Genomic DNA, 12,500 nt, shown 5'->3' on the forward strand with positions numbered 1-12,500 from the left:
AGAGAGAGAGAGAGAGAGAGAGAGAGAGAGAGAGACAGAGAGAGAGAGAGAGACAGAGAGAGAGAGAGAGAGACAGAGAGAGAGAGAGAGAGATAGGGAGGGAGGGAGGGAGGAACAAAGAAACAGCCTCCTCGCCTGAGTGGAGCAGCAAGCGAGCGAGCGGACGAACGAGGTAGCAGATAGTGGGGGAGGGGAGGAGAGAGAGAGTTTTCTGTTTTCCATTGCAGACGCCTGCAGGAAACACACACACACATGCTGCGCACACAAAACCAGTGTGTAAAATGTGTAAATGGAGTCTCTCTCACACACACACACACACACACACGCACACGCACACACACACACACACACACACACACTGCCAGAGGTTGTTTCGGGGAGTCACGCCACTTCCATCTGTTGAATTATTTATAAGTCTGGACACACACACACACACAGACACACACACAGACACACACACACAGACACACACACAGATGTTTTGCACACCTACACACTCATTCTCTCATAACAGGATTAACATACACAGCACATAATGAAGGTGTGTGTGTGTGTGTGCGTGCGTGTGTGTGAAGCTACTTATCTCACACGCAGACACACACACACACTCACACACACACTGCTCATATGAAGTGTGTGTGTCTGCCTTGGTGTGCGATAGTGAACCTCAGAATCATCAACTTGCACTTATTGCTTTTCTGCCAAGTGACATCATCATTATCTTGGATTTCTGGCCACGCCCCCTGACACTCTGATGGTGCGTTCCAGGGCGACAACGTTTCTTGCACTCATGAATTGGTAGCCGTGAATTCAGTTCAACTGTTTTGTCTTCATTATTTAAATGTTCTTGTTCCTCTCATGTTTCGTCATCAGAGCGAAACGAGAGAAAACAGGAGAGCAAAAACGTTTTAGGAACATTATTTATTTAAAGAGTCAGTAAACGTCACAAACATGTGACCATGGCAGCACCTTTGTGTGATACTGCCTCTGCATTCACACTATGTGATATATATGTTGTCACTGTTTGTTTCTCTTCTTCAACTCTAAAGAAGTGCTATGAGGTATGACATCGATCCATTTAAAGGACATAACATCGATATAAAACAACTGCTGCAATGTTTTTGTAACTGATTGTAAAAGATGATATTAACTTCCATATTTAAGATTAAATCATCACTGTAGGTGTCTGTTTTATCATCAGCAGGGAGACGATGATGGATTTTACTCTGTGGGTGAATGTTCCTCAAAGAAACCAACACAGCACACACAGTAGATACAATCTGAAAAAAACTGATCACGGTCAGTTTATAAAGAAGAAGAAATAGAAGAAGAAGAAGAAGAAGACGGAGAAGAAGAAGAAGAAGAAGAAGACGGAGAAGAAGCGGAGGCTGCTAACACATTCCCTGTGCATTACTGTGTGTGTGTGACAGCTCCATCTGGGAGATGTTAGACAGCTATTAGCACGCCACACACACACACACACACACACACGCGTCAGTGTTATTCCACTCGTGAGCGCCGACAATCACAGAGAGGAAAACGAGACGAGAGGAGGAAGTGATGACAGCAGAGAGACAGAGCAGATTTTATCAGACACGCTCTGAACTCTCAGCTGCTGCCTTCAAAATAAAAGCCTCCAGAAAAATCAGCTCCACCAGAGCTGAAGAGGACAAAATGTTTCATCTAACACATCTTTGTTGGGTATTTTAATCAACAACTATCTCGAGTTTTGTATTTACCTTGACTTGTATTTACCTCTTCAAATACTTAAATCCTGCTTCAACCTGTAAAAACTCTGTAAAGTAAAAAAGAGGAATTATCAGCACGAACACAAAACAAATTTAAATAAAAACCTTCACCTCTCTGGTCTCCCCTCCACCAGCCTCCGTTGACCTCCGACCTCCCCCTGATGGCTGGGATGTCCATTCTGAACTTCCTGTCAGCCCCCGCCGACCTCCGGCTGGAGGGCAGCCATTGGCTGAGCTCAGCAGGGAGGCGGGGCTTGTTCAGTCTGAGGCCATTCAGCTCGATGCAAACCTTCAGCTTCTTCACGTCCTCCAGAGTCGAGTCTGTGATGGATAAGAAGCAATGACAGGTCAGGAGGAGTGAAACAACAACCAATCAACTGTCAGGAAAACAAGATAATACCAATTAAATAACAGATAAATGAAGATCATTGATAGAACATGTTGAGCTCAGACCATGTTACTGCTTTAACTCTGCAGAAGTCTGAGCTGTGTTCACATACAAACCACCTCCTGAAACAGACTCAGATCCTCTGTGAGGAAATCAAATCACTCACATCTTAGAAAGATGTCAGAAATGAAAGAAGGAGGAACTGTTACCGGGGATGAACTTCTTGTTGAACGGGCCGGTTCTGTCCTCCTCCTCCCTCTCCTCCTCCCTCTCCTCCTCCCTCTCCTCCTCCCTCTCTCTCTTCAGCCGGCTGCTGGCGATGCTACTCTGGTGAAAAGGCTCCAGACTAAAAATACGCTTCCGGTTTATCGCTGTGCTGAGACTGGACGCTCCGTGTCCCGGTGTGGAGGCGTTTCCCTGAAACAGTCCTCTGCCTGTGGACAGAAACCTTTGCTGTTGTTGTTGATGTTGTGTTGGTGAGACTAAACTCTCCTCTTTCTTCTTCTCCTGCAGAACTCCTCCTTCCTCTTCGTTTTTGTCCTCCCCCACTGAACCGCCATCCGTCTCTCGGAGGACGGGGGGGTTGTCGGAGTGGCGGCACAGCGAGGAGACGGGCAGGCGGCTGTGAGGGCAGGACGGATGGAAACCTACACAGTCACACACAAACATAACACTGTTCTGTTTGGATTTCAAACGAAGATTATATCCAACAACACAAACACTGAAGCAATATGCAGACGACACTCTGCTGCATCGAGACGGATCTTGTTGATTCTATGACAACAGAAGTTTCTGGACGGTTGGAAGCTTCCTGAGGTCAGAGCTAAAGACAGAGCGTAGCATCGCTCTCTGACAGACATCTCAGCATTAGTGTCCTCGTGAGACATTCATTCACTTGGTGTCACGCTGAGTAAAAGTTCTGTAGGTGAACACGTGAGCTCAACGGTTCTGTAGGGTTCCAGCGGAACCAAAGACACATTTCTGTCTGATGTGAAGAGTTGTTGAGCCGTGCTGTCGACCTCAACATCAGCAGAATATCAACACAACCATAAAAAGCAAAAAAAAAAACAACCATAATTCCAAATTGGACCTGGAAACGCTCATTTCAGTGGTACAACACCTGGCTGTGACTAAAACAAGCTGAGACATCGACTGGACATATTCTAAATATTCTGGTGGGTATGAATCATTTATGAACCAAAGTATGTGAACATAGGACATGTGAACATAGGACATGTGAACATAAGACATGTGAACATAAGACATGTGAACATAGGACATGTGAACATAGGACATGTGAACATAGGACATGTGAACATAAGACATGTGAACATAAGACATGTGAACATAAGACATGTGAACATAGGACATGTGAACATAAGACATGTGAACATAGGACATGTGAACATAAGACATGTGAACATAGGACATGTGAACATAAGACATGTGAACATAGGACATGTGAACATAGGACATGTGAACATAAGACATGTGAACATAGGACATGTGAACATAGGACATGTGAACATAAGACATGTGAACATAGGACATGTGAACATAAGACATGTGAACATAGGACATGTGAACATAGGACATGTGAACATAAGACATGTGAACATAGGACATGTGAACATAGGACATGTGAACATAAGACATGTGAACATAGGACATGTGAACATAAGGAGCCCAGGTTAAAGTAAATGCATACGTTTCCTTCTTCTGACCAAACAAGCCAAAGTGACTTTCATGAAACAGAGCAACAAACAACCTGAGAACCACAAAATGATGCAACAAATCAGAATTTAAACTAAACTGAAACTTTCTGAACAGAGCGGAAAGATCCAGTGTGTGTCTCAGGTGTGTGTATCTGTGTGTGTATCTGTGTGTGTCTCAGGTGTGTGTATCTGTGTGTGTCTCAGGTGTGTGTATCTGTGTGTGTCTCAGGTGTGTGTGTATCGGTGTGTGTATCTGTGTGTGTGTCTCAGGTGTGTGTATCTGTGTGTGTATCTGTGTGTGTCTCAGGTGTGTGTATCTGTGTGTGTCTCAGGTGTGTGTATCTGTGTGTGTCTCAGGTGTGTGTGTCTGTGTGTGTCTCAGGTGTGTGTATCTGTGTGTGTCTCAGGTGTGTGTATCTGTGTGTGTCTCAGGTGTGTGTATCTGTGTGTGTTTCAGGTGTGTATTTGTGTGTCTGAATGTGCACACTTGGCTTCCCAGACAAAATGAGGGCAGCGGCGTGCTCGGCTTGCAGCGAGCGAGGTGCACCGAGAGTTCAAATGTGTGCGCATGACAGACTGACACACACACACACACACACACACACACACACACACACACAGCACAGACACACACAGACATTAAACACACAAACTTTTTTCTTCGTTTTCTTTGTCTCTTTTTCTATGCTGTGTGTGTGTCTGTGCTGTGTGTGTGTGTGTGTGTGTGTGTGTGTGTGTGTGTGTCAGTGTATGTGCGTGCACATCAGTGTGTGTGTGTGTGCACATCATCCTGCAGAGCTCTCCGGAAATCCTCTTACCTCTCGGTGCCTCGGCGGCGGCTGCAGAGGGAGTTCTTCCTCCTCCTCTTCCTCCTCCTCCTCCTCCTCCTCCTCCTCCTCCTCCTCCTCCCTGTCTCTTCCTCCCCTCCTCCGCCTCCTCTTCTTCCTCCCTCCCTCCGTCTTCCTGCTGGCTGTCTGCCAGCTCCGTCTCTCTTGCCGCCACCGCTGCTGTCATCCTTTCTTCTCCTTCTTCGTCATTGTCTTCTTTGTCCTCTCCTCCTTCTCCTCCTTCTCCTCCTTCTCCTCCTTCTCCTCCTTCTCCCTCCTTCTCCTTCAGCTCCAGCTCGGAGAAGCGCAGCATGGCGCGCTGGGAAACAATGAAGAAGAGGATAAATACATTGAGAGCAAAACGCTTCGCTTAAACTGAAACTCCAACTTGTTTCAGCTCACATGTGAACTCACATCAGTCATCTTTTCTCAGTGTTTGAAGTCAGCTGATCGTTCTCTCTCTCTCTGAAGTTAAACTAAATCTTCCCCCTCGCCCTCCAGGTGGAACCTTTCTGTCCTTAACATGGTGTCTGTCGTTTTTAAGTAATCTCACTGATGTTTTATCAAGTTATAACTTTTCCTGAACTTGATATGACGTCTTTGACTGTGCAGACGTCGACACACACGACTGGCTTTAATGTTGGACACTGAGAGGAAGTAGAGACTCTATATAAAGTCAAAGAGTTTGACATCTGACTGACAGCAGATTCCTCTGGTTGGTATCTGAAGGACGGATCAGCGTTCGTTCCACATCCTCACGTCAGCAGTTGGACTGTTTCTGCTTTAACTCCAGACTCTCAGTGATGCTCAGGTAAAAACAGCAGCTGTCAGGCACAGGTGAAGCTGAAGCCTCACGAAGCTTCAGGACTTCAAATCACAAACACACCAGAAAATATGAACTTTTAGGACCTCACTGTGACCCTGGACCCTGCTGCCCTGAGGGAAAATAAACTCCCTGCTGGCGTCTCAACACATAAACTGAGAGAAAATACAAAAATATAAAAATATAGACCAGGTGAGATGAAGTTTCAGTAAAGTAGAAGTTTAACATGCAGCTAATGAAGCGGGGACATATAACTGAAAAATCCTGAATCAAATGAAAAACAGAAAGATATAAAAGCCAGGAAACCAGGAAACACTCATAATTTAACCTTCACCTGCGTTTAAATCAAGAGACATTTTTCAGGACGTTTGCCCGACATCCAGAGATGAACTAGACCTAGTAACCGCTGGTAACCGCTGGTAACCGCTGGTAACCGTTGGTAACCGCTGGTAACCATTGGTAACCGTTGGTAACCGTTGGTAACTACTCCCTGTGCGCTCCCTGACAGGCCAGTATTTCTCGCTCACCTCCCTCTGCCCTGACCACAAACCCATTTTAAAAATTAATGGCCCATGAAACGATCTACAGATCCATCCAGCGCTGCCACTCGGAGCCGGCAGTACCCAAGGACGTAGGAGCGAAATGTGAGTTAATTTGTGCAGTAACCCCCCCTTCACCAACACCTCCACCTCCTACACCACCACCTCCACCACCCTCCGTCAGCAGCCACGACCGGCCGAGCAAACAGCCTTCCAGAGGGAATAAACCACCCTGACAGCTCAGCTTTCTGTCCAGAAAACACTTCACAGAGGAGGAACGTTGAAGACAGATCGTTCTCATACCACATATATAAATATGTATGATCAAATTCAAATGCAACACCGATGAAATTTACAAATTGCCGATACCTCAAAAAAACACTTCACAGAGGACACGGCTAGCGTAGCGTTAGCCTGCAGCTGCACTTTCTGATGTTTCACAGGTCCTTTATTGATTTGTGTGAGAGGACGATTCACTTGTGGAGGAAAAACTGAACTGAACTGAAGTGATGACAATGCCAAAGATCCTTTATTGATTTGTTTGAGAAGAGGCTTCACACTGGACAGATCTGAGACACTGATCTCTGTAACAAACTGAATTTCTATCTTCTGTTGTTCATGTTGAATCACTGAAGGCTGCTACACACCATCAGACTCAAACCAACAGCCAGCTGCTTCTATCCAACCACTCTGTTGCCTCTTGTCTGACCCGTTCGGCAGAAAAGTTGCATTGAACACATCGCTTTGACGTGCTGCCAGCTCCACAGCAGCGTGGACGTTCTGCACTTCAGGAGATTCAATAAGCTGGTGACTCTGGTGTTAAAGACGCCGGACAAGAGGTTCATGCACACAATTCTCTTTACTTTGGATCAAAACGAAACTTAACTATTTCAGACAAATACAGCTGCATACTAAACATACAGCGAGGCATTACCAAACGAACACAGATTAATTCATCCTGAACGGACATAATAACAGCTAGTCTCATGCCAGGACTGCAAAACATGAAAACAGGGAATGATGGAACGGAGTGAATAGAAAACCAAAGTGCACACAGTATTCTGCCCTCCCACACTGTGCTGATTCACTAGCACACCTCCAATCAGACAAGCCAATGGCTCAGACGGCCGAATCGAAAGTCAAGTTATCCTGGCCTTTTGTAACTAGTAGGGGTCAAACTCCAAAAGCACTCTGTCCTACATTTCCCAAAATGCAACTCAAATAGTTGAAGGTATATTAATACATCAGACGACATCTGGTGTTCGCCTCGTGATCACTGTCACCATACTGAAGTCCAGCTCACATGAAGAATCGTTGCTTGATGGGAAATGTGGTTAATAATTTATCTGTTCTTAACTCAATATAAGCCGGCCACCATTAGGAGGCTCTGTGTCTGTGTAGTTGATGTAGTCAAGGCTAATCTGGGGCCACAAGGATGAGGAAGAAGAGGAACAACAGGAGGAGGGAGAGGTGGATTTCATTAAAAGTACCACTTTGCTTCCTCCTCCATCTGCCGAGGGATGGGAGAGGAGGATGACGAGGGGGAGGAGAGATTTAATTTGAGTTGAAGGGGGATCTCGAGGGGACGAGGTGGTGAAGAGAAACAGAGGAACAACAAGAAGCGAGAGCAGACAATGAAAGAGAGATGCAGAGAAACAAAAATAGAGCAGCAAAAGGTGTTGAGAGAACAAGAGACTGGGACAAATCTATAAAGATGGAAAGAAAAGAGATTTCCTTTCTGCCACCATTTTCCTAATTTTCTGTGGGGAAACCAGCAGGATACAGCTGGTGTGTTATCCTGACTCCACCTCAGCACGACCTGAAACATCTCCAGACAGAATAAGGAAGAGAGGAGGAGGCGAACGAACGAAGAGAGGAGGTGAACAAAAAAGAGACGGCAATTCTCCTCAGAACACTCCTTACACATCTCCCAGATTTAGACACCTCAATAATGCCTGAAAACACCTCCGGATAACTTTTTGTTTCCATTGCGGCTCTATATCAACACTAGGTTTGGGGAAAATGGTCACAAAAGTGAATAAATCCTTTTTGGTTATGGTAATCGTTCCATTTTCTTGGATTCATCAACCAGAACTTTAGACAAGGGAACTATGATGGGGCGAAGGAGTCAGAGCCATCACGATTTTTATTCTAAATCAACAATCAATCCAAACTGAGCTTTCGATTTTGATCATCAAAAACCCCAAAAACACCTCAAAGTTGACACAGCTAGCTTGGCGTAAACCTTTAGCTGCAGTTCCACCCCGTCTGAAGTGGGTGCATGAGCTCAGCTCCCAGCAAGGATGTAAATAATGACTTCTTAAATCAGTCTGGGGTATTGGGGCTTCAGAGTTATTCATTATGATTAAGAATAAAGAAACAAACACATAAAGAGCCATACATCTGCTTAGGAAGCCTTGAGAAAGACTGTCAGAAGAGCAGAACCTGCTTGAGAATCTTCATGTTTTTAAGCTTTCTTAGTGTCAGTGTATTCCAGTGATAGTTGTCTGTACATCCACGAGCACACTGCAGACAGGAAGCACTAACAGCTAGTTTTAAATAAAGTCTCCGGCTACTTCAGTTGTTTAGTTGAGAATGCTGCAACACTGTTTTACTGTGGAGCTCCAGAAATATTCTACAAATTAGAAAATGTGGTTTTGACTGACTGATGTCTCTTAACTTCTAAATATCTTGAATCTCCTTGTGCTCCACTAAATTTGGGGGATGCCAGAACATGATGATATTGAAATTAAAGACCAAGACTGCAGCGCAAATGGAACTTTTTGAAATTCAGAGAAAATATTTAAAATCCTGCTGCATTCAAAACAACGTCATGATTATACAACAACGAACGTAATAAGCCAAAATGTTGTGAAACTTAACCATCAGGGCATTTGAGTCCAATTCAGAGTGATAAGAGTGATTAGGAGAGTAAAGATGGTGCTAAGGGAACCACAAGGAACCAGAACCCACCATTACGTTTTAATGCACATTTCATACTATTGTATTGTGTATTTCCCTGCAAGAGAACTGAAACCATCTGGAGTTCAAGAGAGACACATACTGATTTTATACAGAATAGTGCAACACTGTTGAAGTACTTCTACTACGTCCTTCTATCTTGGGCCAAACCAAGAAGAATTGTAGAAGGGTTTCCCCTCAGCCTATGTGCGTTACATTGCCTTGATGAACAGTAAGCAGAAAAATCAATATCAGAAAACAAACAGGCAGCGCCAATGCAACAATTAGACTCCAGAACAGTAATGAATATTAGACTTGTCCTCTGGACTGGACCATCATTGTTTTCTGGACTAATCAAGTGATGAATAAAAAAGAGAACATATTATTTAGATCTTACCTGAAGCGCTCTCTGTTCTCTACTCAGTTTGCTGATGTCAGCGTAAAGCTCCGTAGTCACACATTTAAACCGATCCCCCACATAGCCCGATGAGTTGGCTATGCGTTTCGTGAGGCTGGAGCGCCGATTCTTGTTGCATCCCAGGCCATCATCTTCGTCTGCCAGGGGATCCATGCTGTCCTCAATGTCTTTCCTACCATCTCCACAGCTATCAGTGGTGATGTCAGAGTTTGGTGTCCCTCTTCCAAGCTCTAACTCACTGGAGGAAAAGTTATGACACTGCAGGTTTTGGCTGTTTTGTCTTTCTGGAGTCTGATCTGCTAGCATCAATCCTCCATTGGAAGGTTTGACAGATGAAAGCTGATGACAAGTGGGGCCCAGAGAAAATGTCTTCCTATATGTCGGAACCCTTGTATTGTAATCCACAGAGGTCTGGTTATTTCCTAAAGACTGGCCATTAGAGAGGGTATTTCCACAACTTAAACAATTCTTTCCACATGCAGGAGCCCTAGGATTGAGGTTTCCAGAAACTGGGCGCACAGCATTGTGGTCTTTAAAATTTGTAAAGCTGGGATTGATGTTCCTGCAATTAGGAGTCACGGGGTCGCTACCTCCAAATGGTTGACCGCTTAAAATTCTGGGTTCACACGTTGGAGCCCTCAGATTTCTGCAACATGGACCCACAAAATTTATGTTGGCAAAATTTTGACTGTTTACATCTCCACTGTTACATGCATGACTTCCTGGGTTCATGTTAACACGCAGTGCAGGCCTGGTGTTCATAACTCCCCCTGCTGGAGCCCTGGGATTAAAACTCCTGCAAGATGGTATCTGGGGACTTAAATCTCTACATGCTGGTACAGGACTGTCTGAATGACAGGTGCTGGTGACTGTACACACTGCTCCCATAATGCTAGAACTTTTACAATGACCTGAACAATCTTCTTTGCAAACAGGACACAGTGAGTTGCCATTTCTTGAGGGGCTCTTCTCAGGATTTACATGTTTATTGTGTAAGGCCTCTGACTTTGCTTCCTCACTATCACCTTTCCCATCAACACCATCATTGACACTTGTCAAGTCCCCTGCACCAGCAGAGGGTCCAGTTTTACATTTTCTAGAGAACTGCCTTGGAGACGTTCGGGCACAGCTCATTGTCTGCTCCTCTGGGATGTCCGGCAGTGGACTAAGTGGATCATCATTTTCCTGGGTGTCCTCTGAGATCTCCTCACGTGGAGGGGGAGGTGAAGAAGAGTTGTGATGAGGCAGTTGTGGTTGGGAAGTGTGGGGTAGTAAGTCTTGACTTTGCGCTGCTGCCTGGCTCAGAGGCAGGGCTTTTGGAGGCCATGGCTCTCTTTCTTGACTGTGATTACAGCCACTGGAACCATGCTTGGAGGAATCCTCTCTTATGGTAGATTGTGAGCTGGGCTTGTTGGTGGACAACTCATCATCTTCCTCATCCCGCACCAGATCAATAAATACAACATCATCTCTTGCAGAAGCAAAGCTTTTGCTTGAAGCCTTTATGGTTTGGTTTGTGGACTTTTCCCTGTCATTATCACTCTTGTGGGATCTGTCAGCATCAGGCTTGTCCACGTTCTTGTATGCTTCAGCATTCCAGGTTTTACCCTGCGTGGCAAGTCCATCATGACCTGGGTATGAGGAAATAGGTGGAGGGGCTATGCCCCGCGAATTCTGGTATGAAGTCAGGAAGTCACCCTGGTTTGAATGTACTCCATATGGAGGACAATGTTTTGGTGCCATGCGAGATGGGTAAAAACTGTTGTTGCCAAGCAGGACTGGATGGGGATAGACAGGCCCCTTTCCTGGTATAGTCATACGTTGCAAAGACATACTCTCAGCAACTGAGTATGGAATGTAGCGGTTAGTGTAACCTAAGCCAGGAGGGAGATAGGAGTCACCATAGATTTGACCAGAGGAGTTTCCATTTTCCACACGAGGCTGCTGCTGTGTGTTAGCCTCTACCTTCGCAGGAGTCATGCTCTGTTTTCCAGGGCATGTATGAGGTTCTTCTTTACTGTTTGGATGGACATTCTCCACATCATTTGGGGGAATTCGTTCAACTTTGGACTTTGAGGAAGGAGATGAAGCAGAGGGTTTTCCCGCTGCAACAGGGTTTTGACTACTGGCAACCTCAACTGCTGTGGAGCCAGGTGAGCTTTGGGGCTGTGGATGATGATCTGAATTCTTATCTTTTATAATCCCGGAAGCTGTGCTGTGGTCAGAGCTGAGCGTTTGGCAAGGACCTGGAACAACCCAAGGAGAGGGTACAGTGCTGATGATTTCAGGATGATCTTGAGTCATTGCTGACGTGCTAACAGGTGGGGGTAGACTCTCCTTTAAGTGCCTGTCCTGAGTGGCTAGCAGCCCATAACGAGATGGTGGTACGTACCCTAATTTGCCCAGAGCATTAAATTTGGAAGGTAATCCATCTGAGATTCCTTCCATCTCTTTGGCAGACAGATCCAAAGGTTTTTCCCCAGGGTTTTTGGCTGGTGTTTGAGGTACAGCTCTGTCCACTGGTGTCTTTGCAGGTGATGTGTACTTCTCTGCACTACAGCAGTCTGAGCTGGCGTCTTTGGTTTTGTTGCTGCCTGAGTGCATCGGAGTGCAGTTCTCAGAGCTCAGGGGTGAGAAAAAGGTGTGAGACACAGAAAGTGAGGTTAAGGATGGGGAGGTGCTTCTGTAAAGTGACTTCTGGAGGTCTGTGGTGTTGGTGCTGAGAGGCTGAGGTTGGGGAACTGAGCAAGGAGTTCGGGTAACTGGAGGTGACTCTGAGGCAGCAGTGCTAGCTGAACTGTTAATAGGGGCACCACCACTTCCACCTCCTTTGCTGCTAAGCGTGGTTTTAGTGCCACTGCTACTTTGTTGTCGCTCAGCATGGTGGACAGATTGAGACTCCTGGTGGATCTGTGGACTGGTGCTGAAGGTAGAGTGTTCCTGATGTACCTGAGGACCCGGACCTTGTAAGGCCTTGCCCTGGCAGTGGGGCAGGGGTGAAAGGACAGCAGGAGTTGGATTTGCTGTATGGATTCGTATTGGAGGGCCCAGCGGGGATGAGATATGGGCCGGGGCGTAATG

At 45.7% G+C, this 12,500-nt stretch overlaps 1 protein-coding gene across 1 annotated transcript in view; it reads right to left on the bottom strand.

Moving 5' to 3' along the window:
- Window positions 1-12,500, bottom strand: part of LOC119015530 (BCL-6 corepressor-like) — a 33,364-nt gene that overhangs the window by 13,752 nt on the left and 7,112 nt on the right. The window contains exons 3-6 of the mRNA XM_037091599.1: window positions 9,399-12,500; window positions 4,670-4,997; window positions 2,346-2,783; window positions 1,860-2,069 (exon numbers count right to left, since the gene is read on the bottom strand). The exon at window positions 9,399-12,500 is cut by the window's right edge and continues 558 nt beyond it. Coding sequence (XP_036947494.1) covers window positions 1,860-2,069; window positions 2,346-2,783; window positions 4,670-4,997; window positions 9,399-12,500 — 4,078 coding nt within the window. The remainder of the gene's footprint in view (window positions 1-1,859; window positions 2,070-2,345; window positions 2,784-4,669; window positions 4,998-9,398) is intronic.

The sequence above is a fragment of the Acanthopagrus latus genome, chromosome 24 (assembly GCF_904848185.1).
Source record: "Acanthopagrus latus isolate v.2019 chromosome 24, fAcaLat1.1, whole genome shotgun sequence".
NCBI classification, from domain to species: domain Eukaryota; kingdom Metazoa; phylum Chordata; class Actinopteri; order Spariformes; family Sparidae; genus Acanthopagrus; species Acanthopagrus latus.